This window comes from Hypanus sabinus, chromosome 7 (genome assembly GCF_030144855.1).
Source record: "Hypanus sabinus isolate sHypSab1 chromosome 7, sHypSab1.hap1, whole genome shotgun sequence".
Taxonomy (NCBI): domain Eukaryota; kingdom Metazoa; phylum Chordata; class Chondrichthyes; order Myliobatiformes; family Dasyatidae; genus Hypanus; species Hypanus sabinus.
The window spans coordinates 5255502-5275699 of NC_082712.1; the positions used below are offsets into that span (position 1 = coordinate 5255502).

A 20198-nucleotide genomic window follows, 5' to 3' on the forward strand; every position below is an offset into this window, starting at 1 on the left:
CTCTTGAAGCTTATTGAGGAGATGATAATATTGTATGCCAGGCTGTAGTCCATGAAGAGTATCCTGATGTATGTGTCTTCACAGTCCAGATGTTCTAGAGTTGAGTGGAGACCCAATGAAATGGCATTTGCTGTGGGCCTGTTATGACGGTAGGCAAATTGGAGCAGATCCAAGTTGCTCGTCAGGCAGGAATTGACCTATTTCATCACTAACCGCTGAAAGATGTTCATTATAGTGGATGTAAGTGCTACTGGGCAATAGCCACTGAAGCAGGTCACCACAGTCTTCTTGGGTACTGGTGAGTACCTCAAACTCCTGAAGCGAGAGGTTAAAGATACCGGTGAACACTCCAGCCAGTTGATCAAGACAAGTCTTTTGTGGTTGGCCAGGTACCCAGTCTGGGCTTGATGCTTTCCATGGGTATACCTATGTTGTAAGTACACTTCAATATCTGCCTTGGATAATTGCCATGAGAGCTGAGAATATAGAATCTACCCTGTTAATGTTGAGAAGTAAGGTACCCTGCTCAAGAATAAAATGAAAATCAATTACAGCCTTCCTTTTATTTAGTATTTGTCATTTGTTATTTGTACAACATGGTAACAAGCCCATGACACCCAATCACACCTATGTGACCAACTAACTGACTAACCATACATTTTTGGAATGTGGGAGGAAACCTTGCACCTGGAGAAAACCCACATATTCATGGGAGAACATACAAACTTCTTTCAGACAGTGGTGGCAATTGAACTTGGGTCATTGGCACTGTAATAGTGTTGTACTAACCGTAATGCTACCATGCTGCCGTCTATAGTATCTGAAGTTTCTTCTGTGGCTGCAGGAAGTTAGAAGCAGTACAGTAAGTTTCTTTGCAACCATATGCATTGACTCCACAATTGATTAGTCTTTTATGCAATACTTTTTGTCCTCAACATCTGAAAGTGAAAAGCAAGGATGCTATTTTCCAGAACAAGACTTTTGCCCTCCGAGTGTGGTGCTCGTCAAGTTTTACTGTTGATGTCCAAGTGCAGAGACTCCAGGGATTTAAACACAGTACTCCAGATTGACATTCCGATGCAGTCTTGGGTGAATTCTGCATAGTTAGAGATACTGTCTTTTGGATGAGAGGATAATCCATGGCCACTCGGGGAGTACAGAAAAATCCCACAGCACAGCTCAGCCATAAAGTCATGGCATGGACGTAGTCTGTTCTAGGAGGAGGAGTAGTGCCCTGTGATTCATTTTTATACAGGTGTTTACAGCAAAACAAAGAGGTACAATAGAATCAATGGAAAAACTACACACAAAGTCTGACAAATATCCAATGTGCAAAAGAAGACAATCTGTGCAAATACTAAATAAATAAAATCCCAAATCCCCCCCCCCCAACTACTCTGTGGAAACTGGAAATCCCACTCTATTTTAAACAAGAAAAAATCTGCAGATTCTGGAAATCCAAGCACCACACACAAAATGCTGGAGGAACTCAGTAGCCAGACAGCAACTAAGGAAAAAACTACAGTCGATGATTTGGTCAGAGACCAACAACAACTGTTAATTTTTTTTCTATAGAAGCTTCCTGGCCTGCTGAGTTCCTCCAATATTTTGTGTGTGTTTCCCACTCTATTTGCTGTTCTAGGAGTTTCTGATCAAATTGTACAGTGAAATTCCTTCATTGCACTTTCAAACACTCTCACCAGGCCGTTAGCACTAGCTCAGGATGTAACACTGAAGAAATGAAACAGAGATAAGGGAACTGCAGATTTGTGCCAGTGGTTTGGACACTAGTCTCTCCCCGCAACAGCCCCAGTTTCGAGTGAAGGCTGTTCATGCCTTGTAATTTTTTTTAAAAATCCTACAGCTGTTTCAGAGGAGTGAGGGTGGAAATCCACAGTTGAGCAACAGTAGCCTATTGTTTAATATCCAAGGATAATACTTGCATGGCTTTGATCGCAAAGCCATAGAACATTTCCGTTCCTCCCAGCACACTTAAGAGGTCATTTTATTTTTTAATGCTGTAGATCCCAAGGGTTTGTAAAGATTAGCTGTTGCCTAAATGAGAGGCTGTTTCTAATACGCAAATTGGCCAATTCTGGACCTTGGATTCCAGACAGGGTTAACCCACATAGATTGACTCCTTTGTTGCCAGTACAGGATAAATGGCAGAGTTCTCCACTGACTCATTGATTTCAGGTGAGGTAATTTCACCCCTCACTTGTTTGTATTTGAGAGCAATTCAGCCCCTCCCTGTACATTCCTCCTGTCAGTTGTGTAAGGCTGGGGGATGGCTGAATTTGAGGCTATTGGTTTAGAGGCAAGTAAGCAAGCAAACATCTGTGAGAAATATGCTGGATTCAAAGGCTTTGTGAAGCATGAACTGATGTGAAAAGACAACATGCTTCTATTTTAAAATGGTCTGATGGCAGACAAAGGACCCAGTTTTGAGCCTTTGTCCACCACCACCTGATTTGTGGGCCTTTGGCAATTAAGAAACAGGATCTTTTTCTCTGCTAGCTAGCTAAAAGCAGTACAAAAGCACTTACATCCATACTTTTCATGAAAACGCTAATGATGGTACATTATGAGGTGGAGATTTAGAGCAGATTTTTTTTGTGTATCAATTAAAAAAATCAGCTTATAATCTAATTCTAAAAAACTTACATTGATGAGATGAGTACTTAAAGTTTGCTACAATGGGAAAATACAAGTCTACTTTTGTACAAGGACTTTCAATTGATCTAGAAAAGGTGAATGCAGTTTGCAGTCCTAACAAACTGGTTCACGGGTGTATCAGATTATCATTTATCCAGTGTTTAAAGGTTGTCTAAAGAATTAAATGACAATATTCACACAGAAGTGGACCATTTGGGTCATTTGCTGGAAGTAGCTGCTCATAGTGAACAAAAAGATGTGGTAAAATACCTTTTAATGCTTGGTTCTCTTATTTTTCCAATGCTTCCCTCCTGCAATGCATTCAAAGCGCAATAAAGCTTTCTGTAGCACATAGCCCTTACCTCCTCCACAGTGTCTTATTTGAATATTTAAAGAAAATTCCAGTCAAATCTCTTCGCCTAATCTGAACATTAAAAACTCAGTCTGGATTTAGTTTCTAGGCACCTTACCTCTTGTGTTTTATTAGATGCCATTTTATATCTGTTAATACTAGTAAATAAAAAGAAACACTACAGGCATTATCTGACTGGTTCTTTTTTCACAGACACAGAGATTCTACAGATGCTGGAAATCCAGAGTAACACATAAAAACTGCTGAAGGAATTTAGCAGTTCAGGCAGCATCCATGACAAGGAATAAACAGTTGATGTTTTGGTCCAAGACCTTCATCAGGACAGAAGAGGAAGGGGCCTCCTCCTTCCCTCCTCTCCACTCCACCTTCTTATTCTGGCTTCTTCCTCTTTCTTGTCATGGATGCTGCCTGATCTGCTGAGTCTTTCCAGTATGATTTGAAACAAAACCAGGTATTACTGGAAACACTCAGCAGGTCAGGCAGCATCTGTGGAAAGAGAAGCAGAGACACAGTCACTGTTTTGATCCTGCATGTCTTTATTGACATCTCTTTCCAAAGATGATGCTTAACTTCCTGAATTGTAATTCTTTTTAACTATGATTCTTTAAATATTTAAACATAATCATCCTTTTTGACAGAATGGTTTGATTGTAAGATGTGATTTTAATTTATTTGGAAGCTGCATGTCTTGAAGCATTAGAGGCCAAACGGAAAGAGGTAAGTCAATTCACTGGTAAACAAAAATGTGTAATGCAAATAGATTCAGTCATGTCACTCATCCTTTTGCATTGGTGTGTTTGTCTTTGGCATCATTGAAATAAATTAATGTGGCAGCACCAGAATGATATCAAATATTTTTTCATTTCCTTTGCCTATTCAAAATCTCCCACTGTAGTTACAAACGCTAAAACTTAGCTTATTGCTTTGATTGTACACAGTGTTGACAAATGTCATTGGCCTGCAGTATCCTGCTTTGTACACCTCAGAACTGCAATTTGAGACAATCCATATTGGTTCTGTCCACAAATTAATCTCGGTAACTTATTTTTGCCCGATATTTTTTCTATATTCCATGTCACACTTGTTTATCTATGTTGCTTATCATTGGTAAAACACCTCTATAGAGTGTGATCTCAAACAATTATTTTCTTTTTCTTGCTTAAGAATTAGTTTTATTACAGCTTGTATCGTTAAGGACTTATTTGTAAATTAGTGCATTGAAAGGCTGAAGATGTCCTCCCCACTGTAGTATTCAATATGAAACCTGAGTGCAAAATTTGTGTTTTGCAACATCCCCACTAATTTTTTTTTGCACCTGTGCAGACCAACTATTACCATGAGCAGGAAATTTTTACATGGTCTGAAAACTGGATGGCATTTTTAAAGGCAACACGAGTGAATTCACTAGGTTAATTCCGGGGATGGGTGGGTTGATGTATGATGAGAGGTTGAGCAGATTGGGACTCTACTCATTGGAGTTCCGAAGAATGAGAGGCGATCTTATTGAAACATATAAGATTGTGAAGGGGCTTGATCGGGTGGATGCGGGGAGAATGTTCCCAATGATGGGTGAAACTAGGACTAGGGGGGCATAATCTTAAAATAAGGGGATGCCGTTCCAGGACTGAGATGCGGAGAAATTTCTTCACTCAGAGGGTAGTGGGGTTGTGGAATTCACTGCCCCAGAGAGCTGTAGAAGCTACTATACTCAATAAATTCAAAATGGAGATAGACATTTTCCTGGATAAAAATGGCATTAGGGGATATGGTGAGCGAGCAGGTAAGTGGACATGAGGCTAGGTTTAGATCAGCTATGTGATCTCCTGGACCAGTTTTCGATAGCCTGGATGGGTCGGAGAGGAATTTTCCAGATTTTTCCTCCTCAATTGGCAAATCGTTTTTTTTCTCCCCCAGGTGATCACATGGGTTTGGGCGGGATGAATAATAAAATAAAATGGGCGGCATGGTGCCCTGTTGGTTGGCACTGTTGCCTTGTGGGATTCGGTGATAACTAGAGTTAAGATTGGATCAGCCATGATCTTGTTGAATGGCGGAGCAGGCTTGTGGGGCCGATTGGCCTACTCCTGCTCCTATCTCTTATGTTCTTATGTTCTTATGAATCTGCAGATGCTGGAAATAAATAAAAACACAATGCTGGCAGAACCCAGCAGGCCGAAATGTCGTCACTACCTCCTCCCATAGATGCTGTCTGGCCTGCTGAGTTCTGCCAGCATTTTGTGTTTTTATTGGCATTTTTAAAGTTTTATTTTGTGATATGTATACTGTGAATATTTAGAATGAAATTGAAAAATCACATACTTTTTATTTATTTGTTGAAGGGTATAATGAAATACAGAACAACAAAGAAGATTTTTTACATTTCGTAAACCCTTATTCATCTATTCATTATTCCAGCTGTGCGGCAACAAAGGCTACGTGCGCAGCAGCATTTCAGTTACTGTACGGCTGTGCACCCACACAGCTTAGAGAGAACAATATTGCTGAAATCCAGTTGGAGTACAGCATTTTCTGCCTTTATGATTGAGGTGGTAAACAGAGTGTCTGTTTTCTCTGACACATTTTATGTCATGTTGCTAAGCTAAATATTTTTGTTCCCAGTGGTCAGTGCAAAATGTACTCGCAACTAATGCTATTAAAATAGATTATCTGCTTATAACATTAATATTTGTGTGAACTTCAGCGTGAGTTGGCTATTCCTTTTATTTTTATTGTGCAACATTTACTAATTATCCAAAATATCTTGGTAGCTGTAAGCTTTGAGCTGATGAGCGTTGTTTTTAAAGAAGCAGCACCTTTCCAAATACATAGAGTCCAGAAGCCATCACAGAAGTGGTAACTGCCTTGTAAGTTATGCAGCACACTCTGTAATTCTTTCTTATGATGACACAGAATGCTGTTTGCCCCATTAAGACCATGCAGATTCGAAGGGGAGCAATCCCGTTGGTCTTATTCTCTCTCCTTATTTCTCTATACAGTACTCTCTCTCCCTTGCCTGCCAACACCTGTTTGATCCTGCACCACAGATTAATACAGTAGATAATCAACCATCCTGCAAACTTTTAAGTTCAAAGTAAATTTATTATCAAAGTATGTACTGAATATGTCATCATATACTACAGTGAGATTCATTTTCTTGCAGGTATTCACAGTAGAACAGAGAAATACAATAGAGTTAATGAAAAAAAGACTGACAAACAAGCAATGTGCAGAAGGACACAAACTGCAAGTAATAAAAATAAGAAAATAAATGATTCTGATTTGTCGAGGCCTTGAAAGTGAGTCAATAGGTTGATATGTTCAGAGTTGAGGTGAATGAAGTTATGCATGTTCAGGAGCTTGCTAGTTGAAGGGCAATAACTGTTCTTGAACCTGGTGGTATGAGGTGTAACACTCCTGTACCTCCTGCCTGATGGTAGTAGTGAGAAGACAGCATGGCCTGGATGATAGGGGGAGGGGGTTCTTTGTTGAAGGATGCTGCTTTCTTGTGTCAGTGATCCTTGCAGATGTGCTTAATGAATAGGAAAAATGATAGGGGAGCGCCTGGGGGAAACCCACATGGTCATGGATACAATGTGTAAAGGCTGCATCAGAGATCTAACACAAACCCTGGTCCTTGGAGCTGAGGAGGCAGCACTGACTGCTGTGCCCTGTGGTTATGTTCACAGGTACCTACAGAGTGACACGTTGACTGAGTCTGATGCATGGTTTAGATTCTGTGCTATGTAGAGTCTTAACCATGCAAAAGAGACAGACAATGGAGAAAGGAGCTGGCTTGGAGTATATTAAAGAAAGTTACTAAATAAAATTGTGATTGAAAGTAGGCCAAAAACAAAGACAGGTTTGAGCAAACAGTTGTGGAACTTTACGAAGCCATCACTCTACTGTGTAATGATTTAATTATAGGACTGCAGATGGTTCCACGTCTAGATTTGTCAGATCAAGTTGAATATTAAGTAGCTACACAGACACAGTGAGAAAGGCAGGATGGTGGAGCAAATGAGTCCAGCTAACCACACACATGAGAAAGATGCCAACATAATGTCAATTATAGACAAGTAGCAAAAGAAAGGACAAAATTACATGAGAGTATTATTTTGGCCTTAAACAATGTCAAAGCATGCTTCAAATAAATGATCACTGTGGAGTGGCTACAAACTCTTGACTTACTAACAAATCTACTTCCAACACCCATTTAGGCAGTTGCTTACAAAATGACACAACATTGACATAATGCAACACTTTCCCTCTTGGATTTTTTTTGACCATCACCTTCCATTTATGTCCTCTATGATTGCTCTTCTGGTAGACTTGGTTTCCTTCTACCTGTTATGTCAAAGCCCCTCATAATTCTGAGACAACTCACCATTGCTTTCATGACCCAGAAGACTAACCCATCTGAAACGGGGAATTATTATGGGACTTGATGGAGTGGGATAATGATTTCCCTGGCTACAGTGTCTGGAACCAGGGGCCACAGTCTCAAATTAAGTTGTCAGGCACTAATGACTGAGGAGAGAAGAGCTCTTCATCTAGATGGTTGTGTGTCTAGAACTGTGTACCTAAGAGGACATCTGAAGCTGAATTGCAGAGTATATTGAATACAAAATATTGGGCGTCACTGTAGCATAGCGGTTAATGTGAAGCTATTACAGTTTGGGGCATTAGAGTTCAGAATTCAATTCCGATGTCATCTGTAGGGAGTCTGTATGTCCTGCTCTGGAATGCGTGGGTTTTCTCCTGGTCCTTCCGTTTCCTACCACAGTCCAAAGGTAGGTTAATTGGTCATCGTAGTTTGTCTCATGTTTACTTACGGCCATTATGCTGCTGAACTCAGATGTAGATGGATTCTTCAATACTGTTTACATAAGAATTTTGTTTTACCAGCCTGGACTGTTAGCCCTGAGCTAAACACCCGAATCTGGACGACTGATGAACCACTCTTTGTCTAGTCTCTACCCTTTGACTTGTTTGGCATAGATGACCCTACTAAGAGCACAAGGCTCTGACTTCAGCAAGCTTAGCTCTCCGGGTCATTGAGGCATGCAATCCTCCAAACCACAACAAGGTTGTGGTCCTTTTGGAGAGTCCCCTGTTTAGGCGAGGGTTAAATTGGGGGTTGCTGGGTGGTGCGGCTTAAAGGGCCGGAAAGGCTCGTTCCATGCTGTTTCTCTAAATAAAAATAAAAGTGGGCAGAACTTTAGGTATGACTGGCGTCCAATATGAAACAACAGCTCACAGCTGTTACCGTCAGAGTCCTTCCACCAAATTTATTTTGAATCCAGTTAACTCACCGTGGATCCTATGTGATCTCACTTTCCAGACTGGGACTTTGTCAAGTGCCTTGTTAGTGTTCCGGCACCTAGTCAAAAGTTTTCCTGAAGTCTAAAAGGATTCTTGAATTCTTTTTACTTAGCTCCTGGTGCTAAGAGTAATCCTGTTCAATACATCAGACACTTCTTCCTCCAGCATTGTTACTTAACAAAAGGATCCCCCATCCTCTCTCCCTAAACTCCCACTTCCTGGCACTTCTGCATTTTAACCTAATGATGAATGTAAGATCCTTTGTTCAAAAAGGAAAACCCCCACACAGCAGCAATTTATCTTACTGTTAGTGCTATTTTGTTAATATGAAACAGTGACTGGTACAGTTTTTGCATCTCATTAATACAAAAACAACGATGAAACATACATTTTAGTGTGTAGACATTTTGAAAGTTTGTAACCTTACTGGAGAGCAACATGTTACCTGTGGTGAGGCTATGCTTTTGTTGCTTAACAGTGCACTACAGGCCAGCTGCTTGATCTCAACAATTTATTACATAGAAGACAATATTTTAATACTTGACTCTTAGGGAATGTGAGAGTGACAGTGTCCAGTTTGGGGAAAAACAGAACAAAAGTGGATTTCAAGGATAACTGACAGCTTTTTGTGAAGAGAGGGTTGATCAGGAGGCAGATCAGATCAGTCATCATGTAGCTGTGAAGAGCGTAGTTAGTCAGCAGGAAGTTTGTGCTTTGAATAAGCCCCATGTGACATGAAGAGGCATCTCCGCTTTTAATTAAGTTAGGAGTAGTCAATTCCCAGGAGAAGTAACTCCATTCTAATCAGATCCAGAGAGGATATTCAGGCTCTGAATATGACCAGTCAAACCCTAATTATCTTTTTAAAAACTAAACAAATAAGTTTGTATGGAAAGGGATACAAATCACTGGAGGAAAAGCTGGCAATTCTAGAATTTGCATCAGTCTCCCAATGCATTTTGTTTGTAGTCTGAGTAGATGGTGTTAGGGTTGTTTGTTTTGTCATCTTTATGCCTATTGACTCTTGAGGCAAGGTTTTTAGTCTAGAGCCAGATGTTCCACATGGTTAACAGATTGTTATTTAGTTTGTGCTTTTGACTGTTAGAACTGCTCTGGTGTAATGTGCATGTTAAACAACTGGGAGCTGCAGTTGGGTGCTGCATGATGAGACCATGAGGAATGGGAGCACAAGTTGTCTGTGTGCTCGCTGAAGTCTACACTGCTGTTAATAGAAAAACAGTAAATGATCCCTTAAGGCTTGTTCTGTCTTGGTGTGAGCAAAACTGAGCTACGTAATTCTCAAAGTCATGGAGCTCTACAGTAGAGAATAGGGTCCGTCACCCATGTCATTTTTGCTGATCTTACCCCCTCCCCTCATCCTATTTGCATGCATATTCCTTCCCTGTTCAGTGCTTTTATAGATGTAATGATTATATCTTATTCCACTACCACCTCTGACAGTGAGTTCCAGGCAGCAACCTCTTTGAGTGAAACAAGTCTCCCCTCGAATCCTTTTAAAACTCCTTTATTTCATCTTAAACCTATGCACTCTTGTTTTTTGTAACACATCTATGATTAGATCTTGAACTTGCCCATCAGTAGAAATAGTTTCCTTCCCCTCTGGATTTTTACCTTAATATTCTGAAAACATCAGTAAACATTCTATCTTGCTTCTCTTAGACCACAAGACTCAGGAGCAGAATTAGGTCATCAAGTCTCCTCTGCAAGGTTAGTTCTCTCAGCATCATTCCTGTAAGTTCACTCTGCTGTCCCACCAAGTACAATATATTGCTTGTGAAGAATGGAGACTAGAAATAATCCTGAATCATGTTAACAGTTCTCTTGATAGGCAATGTTGAAAACAAGAATGCTATAAGCATTCAAACAGGTCAGGTAACTCTGTTTCCATAGGTGCTAATCTTCCATGTCTGTGACCCCTCTTTTCTGGTAGTAGCATGAGATCAAAGTCTGGGTGTGTGATCAATGTGAATATACTGTACATCTGTTTATTCATTTTCTGATGGTATATTTGAAAAGAGCCTTATCAATGTTGAATGTGTATGAGCTTCTGCTAGAACACTGGGCTATATTATCTGGTCTAGTTGTTGGATGTTGGAGTCTCTGTCACGCGTGAAGCTGTAAATTGGCATAGTAGACACTTTCTATGAGTCATAAGGTAAGCAAGAAACTGTGGGAAATGGAAGAATTTATGTTGGCTGCATGAAAATCAAAAATACAACCTCCAAATACTGAAAATATGAAACATTTTGGTTTCACATTGAGAATAATATTGAGGTCTATGTTCAGCCACATTGCTTCGAACTCAATGTCTGCCTTTGTTGTACTTGACCGTGAATGCTTGGCAGATCTCAATTTGCTACATATGTAGAATGCAGCTTGTATTTTTGTCTTGCCTTCTAGATAGCATGGCTGTATCTAGTTTGACCTCTGCCTGGCAGAAACGAAGGTGGGTTGCAAGTTTTTTTTGAGGTTTTAGATGTTCAACATTAAAAGGATATTTTCCATGCTTAACTGAAGCATTCTTCAAGAGTGTGGTTACTGAAATTAATTGGAGTGGTGGCCTTGTTGGCGTGAATTCAGTGAATTTGGCATGTAGACGGGTGAGGTAAGAGGTGGGAAGTGAAATAGTAATATGATTGGAAAATCAGCCAAGTGGCTGCAAAGTGTTGTAGTGAATGGTTGTAAAGTCATCAACCTGTCTTGAATTTACTGTCTGAAAGTGCAGAATGTTGCAATCCTCATTCATGTATACAGCCGTTCTGTAGCAATCAATAATAAAGACCTGATTTTCAAAAGATATATAAATGACCTGGCATAATTTCCAAATTAGGCCCATACGATTTACACAGCAACTATGCAAAGAATTGTAGAGAGTTGCAGACACAGCTCAGTATATTGTGGAAACCAGCCTGCCCTTCGTATACTGTGTCTATACTTCTCACTGCCTTGGTAAAGCAGCCAGCAGAATCAACGACACCTCCCACCCCAGATGTTCTCTCTTCCCACTAGGTTTTTGTATCTTCTATTACCGCTAGGCTCACGGACAGCTGTTATCAGACCCTTGAATGGACCTATTATATGTTCTTGATAATAAGATTGATTCCTGATCTTACTATCTGCCTTGTTATGGTCTTGTATTTTATTGTTTGCCTGCACTGCACCTTTTCGGTAGCTTTTATACTTGATTCTTTGATTCTGCATTGTTATAATCCTAAAATGTAGGAGCAGAATTAGGCCATTTGGCCCATTGTGTCTGCTCTGCCATTCAATCATGGCTGATCCTTTTTTTCCCTTTCTTAACCCCAGCCTTTCCCTCATAATGATGCCGTGCAATGATAATGATAAATCATATGTAAAATGTAAAGTATGTAATTGATAAAAAAATGGGTATAAAGGGAATTGGGTTTCTGGGAAGGAATATGAGGTGTAGGTTTAAACAGCTATAGTCTCAATGGTGCAATAGACATTAGGGGCTGAATGGCTACCTCTTCCTGCCCTTTACCTTATTGTATGTGTCGATGGAATGAGGGTGAGAGGGTTGAGGATTTTCCAATTAAGGGAAGAGGGAAGAGACTAAAACTGAGCTCTGCCTGTGTCAAATTTTCTTTGTACATGTGCTGTAACTGCAGCAGTTTGGCAGTCACTGCAACTTTTATAGTTCTGCCAACAGTTGAAAAATCCTTCATTCATGTCTAAGTTTCAGAATCCTTCCTTTTAGAAGGTATGAACTCTACATGTGCCAGATGGCAGCATGCAAGTACAATTTTTTAATTCTTCTTGGGAAGCAATAATTTTGACTTTTTAAAAAAAATGGTTGGCCAGGAGAGACTTGGCAGCTGTAATAGGATCTGAATTTACTCCATTTTGTATTTGAGACACATGGGAAAAGTTTGGGGCTGTTGGACTGGTGGTGACTTCTCATTTGGCTGGTGGTGACTTACTTTCTGTTGTGCAGCAGTTTGTTTTGGCAGATTTCATACTTTCAACTTAAGTAAAGCAATAATAAAAATGCAGAATTATGTGCTAACTTGGCTCTGGTGTGATGCTGTAGATCATAAGTAAATATACTTTGAAATACAAGCAAGGATTGCCTTGAACCGGTTAAGGAAGCAAGGAATAAGTAAGGAACAAGAATTGACTTTATTCACCATATACATTTCTATATGTTAGGAATTTGCTATGGTATGTTGGCATGACATGCAACAAGAAACAACAGTATTAAACAATTACAAAGAATTAAATAAAATGTAAGTTAGAGGTTAAAGGATGGATATGGCATAAACACATGAATACCAGCATGTATTTACAATGTAAACTGCATTATTAAAAAGTAGTTTAAAGTGTTTACAATGCATTACAGTGACTGCAGTAACAGATAGAGGGGTGCGGGGATAACTAGAGTGGTTGATCAGATAGACTGCCTGGGGTTGTGAAGATTTTGTTTCAATAGCCCAGAAGGGAGTTTTTAGGGGAAAAAGCAGTTTGCAAAGTGGGTAGTGTCTGCAATGTATTTTCTTGCCTGCTTCTTTGTCCTTGGCACATACAAGTCCTGCAGTGATAGAAGACTGCAGCCTATGACTGAATGGTTGATCAGATTAACTGCTTAAATGTTAACTGACTAAAGGAGAGTAAAGCTGTGGTGTTTTTCTGCTCTTGCCTAGCACTAGTTATTTTCCATCGTTCTTTGTCTTCTTCCACCAACATTATCTGGGTCCCCCCCCCCCCCCACTGCTCCCATGCCCTCACCACACCTCCCTTATTTGGTTCTGTGCTCCACCTTCCTATCCTATCAGATCCCATCATCTGCAACTTTGTTGTGTCACCCATAACCTCCTGGTCTCTCTTGCTATTCCTGCTTTAACCTCCCCCTCCTTTCTCATACTTGCCCTTTTCCCTCTGTGTGCCTGCTGCTCCCAGACCCCCCCCCATTATAGGAAATATCCTCCCCATATCCACTCTATCTCAGCCTTTCAATATTCTATAGATTTCGATGAGATCCCTCCCTCATTCTTCTAACCTCCAGCATGTACACACCCAGAGACATGAAACGCTCCTTGTACATTAACTTTTCATTCCCAAGATCATTCCTATGAACCTCCTCTGGGCCCTCTCCAATGCCAGCACATCTTTTCTTAAGGGACCTAAAACTGCTCACAATACTCACAATAATTACTCACAATAAGTGCACTTTGACCAATGCGTTATAAAGCCTTTAGCCAGAGGGTGGATTTGTTGGAATTCATTGCCACATATGACTATGGAGGACAAGTCATTGGGTATATTTAAAGCAGAGGGTATAGGTTATGGGAAGAAGACAGGATAATGGGGCTGAGAGGGATAATAAATTAACCATGATGGAATGGCGGATCATATTCAATGAGCTAAATGGCCTGATCCAGCTTCTGTGTCTGATGGTGTTAGCTTTTGGTCCTGATGATGGACCTCAATCTGAAATGTCATTTGCCTATTTTTCTCCATAGATGCTGCCCAACCTGAGTTCCTGTAGCAGATTTTTTTCTCCGTGCTCCAGATTCCAGCATTTGCAGTCTCTTGTGTCTTGTGGTTTCAATTCTTATTGGCTGTCTTCTTTCTCACCAAGGCCTTGTGGTGTAATTTTAACAGCAGGTGCCAGTACTGCAAGTGTTGACAGTAACCTATATTATTTATGATTAAGGAAGTTAGAAAGGACCTTCAGAAATTAAGTCTAAAGTTGCAATTTTTATTTGCAGGCTGAGAATCTGTCCCAGTGTTTGTCCCATTTTTTGCTGTCACTCTGATGTGATTTTTCACACCAACTTGTAAGGCTAGAGAACATGTGAATTTGTGGTTTATTGCTGCTCCTAGTTAGCAAAGCATGCCCTCACTTTCACTGATTTACTGTGATTTTTTTTTGTAGGGCTTTCTACTTTAAGCTGCATTTCTACAAATGAGCAAAGTGTTTATCCTGAGCTGTGCTTGCATAACAGCTGCAGTGCCCACACATTGAGATTTCTCTAAGTAATGAGGTTTTTGTGGTTATAAAGCTGGGTGTGGGGCGGAAGGTATTAGCACATGGTGGCTTTGACATCCACCATCAGGAAGTGCTTCAAGAGATTGGTCATGGCATGAATAAACTCCAGCCTCTCAGACAACCTCAACCCACTGGTCTACAGTTGATGCCATCTCCCTGGCCCTATACTCTTCTTTGGAGCACCTGCACAGTAAAAACTACTGCTTTTATTGTCTTCAATACAACAATGCATTTGTTGGAGTTTAGAAGAATGGTAGGGGTGGGGGGACATCAGGGAAGCCTACTGAATATTGAAAAGGTTAGAAAGAGTGAATGTTGCCAAGGGTGGGTGAAGTCCAGGACCAGAGGGCACAGCCTCAGAATAGAAAGAAGGATGTTACTTCAGAATAGAGATAAGGAATTTCTTTAGGGGGAGGATAATGAATCTGTTGAATTCAGTGCTCATAGTTAAGAGTGGAGAATATGTGAATGATGTGAGGCAGACAGAATAAAAAATTCTTATTCTAGACCCTCCTTAAATGTTCAGCAACTTGCCCTCTATCACCCCGGAAAGGAATTTCACAGTTAAGATAGTTCTCATTTAAATCCTCTTTGTTCCTACTCTGCTGGTAGTTGGAGAATCCATAGAACTGTAAGGGGCTGAATTGCCTGTCACTGTGAGTCTGTAAAGTGGGTCTGGTAGATGGCAAAGGGAATTTTACCAGTAATTAGAGAAGCATGAGAATGTGACCCATGTTCGGGATTTACCCAGCCTTTCCATCTATAGCCAGGAGAACCATCCTCACTGCATAATGGCTACCTAGCTCTGGTTGAAATGGTCATGCTTGGTTTCCTGGCCAAAACTGTGCTTTCACCCAAAATTGTATAACACAGTCTTTATTATTGGTCAAGTGCTGAAAAGATGGCATTTGTGTGGCACTGGTAACTGAGAGGAAGTCCATGTGGACACAGGAAGAACATGCAAAAACTACACAGGCAGCAGGTTCTGGGTTCCAAAGTCTTCACAAGTTCACTGACAAGTTAATAACAGAGTTCTTCAGTGCTATTAAAGCCATCTATGGCCTCAAGGCCTACCCAACTAAGCACCGAGAATAGAAGTCTGGTCCAGCAGTTGTGAGTGCATTGAGAGTAGAGTAAGGGATTAAGGACATAGCCTTATGGGACACCATTGTTGAGGAAAACTGTGGTGGAGGTTTTGCAGCCTTTCTTTGACTGTGGTCTGTTGGTCAGGAGATTGAGGATCCCGTTGCAAAGGGAGGTGCTGCATCCCAAGCTTAAGAGTTTGGAGATGAGTTTGTTAAGAATTATAAGACTTAAGAGCAGAATTAGGAAACTTGATCCATCAAGTCTGCTCTGCCATTCCATCATGACTGATTTATTATCCCTCGTAACCTCATTCTCCACATAACCTTTGATGGCCCTACTAATCAAGAACCTCGTACAAACAAGCTGGATGAACTCAGCAGGTCGGGCAGCATCCATTGAAAGGAGCAGTCAACGTTTCGGGCCGAGACCCTTCGTCAGGACTGAAGAAGGAGGGGGCAGGGGCCCTGTAAAGAAGGTGGGGGGAGTGTGGAAGGTGCCAGGTGGAAAACCAATCAGAGGAAAGATCAAGGGGTGGGGAGGGGAAGCAGGGAGGGGATAGGCAGGAGAGGTGGAGAAAGGAATATAAGCGGAAAGCACTATGGGTAGTAGAAGAAGGCAGAATCATGAGAGAGGTGATAGGCAGCTAGAAGAGGAGACAGAGTGAAAGTGTGATAGGGGAAGGGAGAGGGAGGGAATTAATGGAAGTTGGAGAATTCGATGTTCATGCCAAGGGGCTGGAGACTACCTCGACGGTATATGAGGTGTTGCTCCTTCAACCTGAGTTTGGCCTCATCATGGCAGTAGAGGAGGCCATGTATGGACATATCCAAAGAAGGAGGGGGCAGGGGCCCTATAAAGAACCTATCAGCCTCCGCTTCAAATGTACACAATGCAGTCTGAGGCAATGAATTCAACAGATACACTATCCTCCCCCTGAAGAAATTCCTAAATGTTGGTGAACTGTCTCCCCTTGGGTATTGTGTGGAATAATAGGCGGTCATTCTTTGTTTATAGTTAAGAGTGGAGGACGTGGGAGTGATGTGGGCCAGACACAATAAAATTCTCATCTAAGCAAGCTGCCATAAAAATAAGTTTGGGTAGCTCTTGCTGAGATTACATCCTTAAACCTGTGAACTGAGATGACCATTTGTGGGTGGCATGATAACGTAGCAATTAGCATCACGCTATTACAGCACCAGTGACCTGCATTCAATTCTGCTGCTGTCTGTAAGGAGTTTGTACGTTCTCCCCATGAACACAGGTTCCTTTGGGTGCTCTGCTTTCCTCCCACATTCCAAAGACATAGGGGTTAGTAAGTTAATTGGTCACATGGGTATAATCGGGGGGGGGGGTGCGGGCTCATTAGGCTGGTAGGGCCTTTTATTGTGCTGTATCTCTAAATAGAAATAAATAAATATGCAGCAAGAGTGCTGCAAGTTTACTCATAACTAATGCAGTGCATTTAAGAACAGGAGCCAAATAAAATGTTTAAACAGGGTACTTTGTAGTTGTGTTAACATCTGCCTGTTGGGTGGAATGAAATTTGATAATTAAGTAAATCCAGTAAAAGAGCAACATATATTGGAGGGCTGCAGGAGCATTGCCTAAGCTTCCAGCAGCAAGCTGTTACCTTGCTTTACAAGCTGAAGTGTGTTTTTTTTTTGTTTGGGGGTGGGGTTGTGGCAATAGTTGGGTGGTAGAATACTGATTAGTTTCAGAGCCTTTGAAACACCCCAGATGCTGAGGAGAAAGTAGATGACGCCAAAGGAATAGAACTTATGTTAAATGTTATTAAAACACAAAAAAAAGACTTGTTTCAAAAATGGCATTTGAAGTAATTAGAAAAATATCAGGCCAAGTTAGCTGATCTTAAACTTAATTGGTGTTGCTCAAGAGGTTTCATTGAACATCTGTCTCGAAGTTTAACACACGAGAAGCATCCTGATTCAGTTGCTTGTGTATTAGAGCTCAAAAATTGTTTAGTTTCCTTTGTATTTGCAGACACACTGATTTGCTGCAGGGCCTTATTAAAAGGCTGCATGGGCCATTGGAAGAGCAGTAGAAAATAAAGGCTTGAGACCAATTCCATAAAGTTGTTGTGCTTTAATTGCGTGTGTAAAGGGTCAGGAGCAGCAGTGAAAATAGTCTGATTGCAATGTGCCCCCCTGTTAACGTTGAATCCCGCTAAAAGAATGAACTAATTTGAGAAGATTTTTTTTGGGACTTTTGTCCATTCCTTATTGCAGGTGATAGTGAGGTGCCATCTTGAGCCATTGCAATTATTGTGAAGATGGGGAGCTCCAGGATTTAGACCCACTGATGAAAGAAAGGCAATATATTTCCAAGTAAGGCATCTTTTATGCCATGGATCAAAACCATGAAACAAGGGGTCTGTGAACTCCAGGTTGGGAGAACCTTCATGAGGGATGTTCCTGTGCATGCACTGCCACTGTCCTTGGTGGAGTTTTCAGATTTTTTAGGTACTGTAAGGGCAGCATAGATGAATAACCAGTGTATTTTCATGCTACAAACTACAGCCTGCGTGGTGCATTGATGTTCGAAGCAATGAATATTTATTGTGACAGATGGGATGCCGTTCCTTCAAGCCATTTCATCCTGGTTAGTGTTGAGCTTATGAGTTGTTTGCGAGCTGTAGCTCAAAGGCGCAGATAGAGTGGATATGCAGAGGATGTTTCCAATAGTGGGAGAGTCTAGGATCAGAGGGCACAGCCTCAGAATACGTCCCTTCAAACAGAGATAAGGAATCTCTTTAGCTAGAGGGTGGTGAATCTGTAATTCATTGCCACAGGCGGCTGTGGAAGCCAAGCCGTTGGGTATATTTAAAGCCTATGTTGATGGGATCTTGATTAGTAAGAGTGTCAAAAGTTATTGGGAGAAAGCAGGAGAATGTGGTTGAGAGTATAATAAATTAGCCAAGATTGAATGGCAGAGGAGACTTGATTGTCCAAATGGCCTAATTCTTCTCCTACATCTTATGTTATCTTAGCTATCCTGCCTTCTATTCTGACAGAAAGGCTTTGGAATATTAGAAATTGAGGCACTTGGATCTGATTTTGTAACTGCAGTGTTAATGTGGCTGGTCCATTTGATTATCTGTTCCGTGGTGTACATCAAGGTGTTGACGTTGGAGGCTCTGCACTGATAATACTGTTGAATGTGGATCTTTAGATGGTCTTTAATTGGATAGACAATTGCTCTGTACTTCTATGTTCTGAATGTTGTGCTCTATATCTGTAGATTTTGTTGCATGCAGTTTAGAGTAATTTATTTTCTGAGGAGGTATGGATGGAATTGGAGCAATTTCTTGTAATACTATGGTGGGAAAATTAAGTGTTCTGTGGGATTAGATATTTTGCCTGCTCAGTTTGAAATTTCTATGGAATTCCGTGCCTGAATATTGACTGCAAACTACAACCCATGTTCTCAGTATCATTTAGACTCAGTGGCCTCCTTATTAGGTATGCCTCTACACCTGCCTATTAATTAATGTAAATATCTACTCAGCCAATCATGTGGCAGCAACTCAATGCATAAAAAGCATGTAGATATGGCCAAGAGGTTCAGTTGTTCAAACCAAACATCAGAATGGGGTAGAAATGTGGCCTAAGTGACTTTGACCATAGAATGATTGTTGGTGCCATATGGGGTGGTTTGAGTATCTCAGAAACTGTTGTTTTTCTGGGATTTTCATGCACAACAGTCTGTAGCATTTACAGAGAATGGTGCAAGAAACAAAAAAAAACCATCCAGTGAGCATTTGTTCTGTGGGTCAAAATGCATTGTTACTGAGAGAGGTCAGATGAGAATGGCCAGACTGGTTCAAACTGAGAGGCAGGCAACAGTAACTCAAATAGCCAGGTGTTAATGTGCAGGAGAGCATCTCTGAATGCTTAACACACCATACCTTGAAGTAGAAGGGCTATAGCAGCAGAAGGCCATACCTGACTCCACTTAGTGACCATTAAGTGTATTATTTATTTTTTATTTGTCTTCTTTTGCACAATGATTGTTTGTCAGTTTTTGTGTGTAGTTTTTCATTGATTCTGTTGTATTTCTCTGTTCTACTGTGAATGCCTGCAAAAATGCATCTCCAGGTAGTGCTGGTACGTATATATGGTACGTATTTTGGTAAGTTTATTTTGAACTTCATACTTTGAAAATCACCCAAATTAAAATCATAACTTGCACACATTCTTCAACCAAGAAAGAAGCCTGTCAAAATATTAAATGTATCAGCTTTTGAATCGGCATGAAAGATCCCTCATGAAATCTCCACTCCCATCTCTTGAATTACTGGGCACGGTTGTTTGACACAGGGTTATCAACTGGGGATAGTTTTCTGCAGGGTTGATCATGTGATGTTTGTTCATGTCTGACCCTTTGACATTTGGCCCTGGCCTGCACAGTGCTATTGTGTTTACCTCAGTTGATTGTGTCATTTATCACAATGGAGCAGTGAAACATTTGTGTTAGTGAGATGAATTGCGATGTGAGGTATAAACAAAAGGTGGTATTGGGTTGCTGCTGAATTTATTTTCGTTGTGAATAGTGAACCTTCTATGCTGAAAATGACTTTAACCACATTCTGATTTTCTGGAATGCTTTATGTTCTTTTTGCTTTATTTACTTTTCTTCCCCCCACCTGACCCCCGTGTTTCCTGTGTTGGGCATTGCAGTATTTGAATTTTTTTTTAGCCAGTATTGGCTGTT

General features: G+C 40.8%; 1 protein-coding gene across 3 annotated transcripts in view; it reads left to right on the forward strand.

Moving 5' to 3' along the window:
- Positions 1-20198, forward strand: part of sh3rf1 (SH3 domain containing ring finger 1) — a 190733-nt gene that overhangs the window by 26657 nt on the left and 143878 nt on the right. The window contains exon 3 of one of the 3 annotated variants that reach the window (XM_059974115.1): positions 6189-6275. The exons of the other annotated variants lie outside the window; for them this stretch is intronic. Within the exon in view, the coding sequence (XP_059830098.1) occupies positions 6189-6275 (87 nt within the window). The remainder of the gene's footprint in view (positions 1-6188; positions 6276-20198) is intronic. 3 annotated transcript variants of the gene reach the window in all.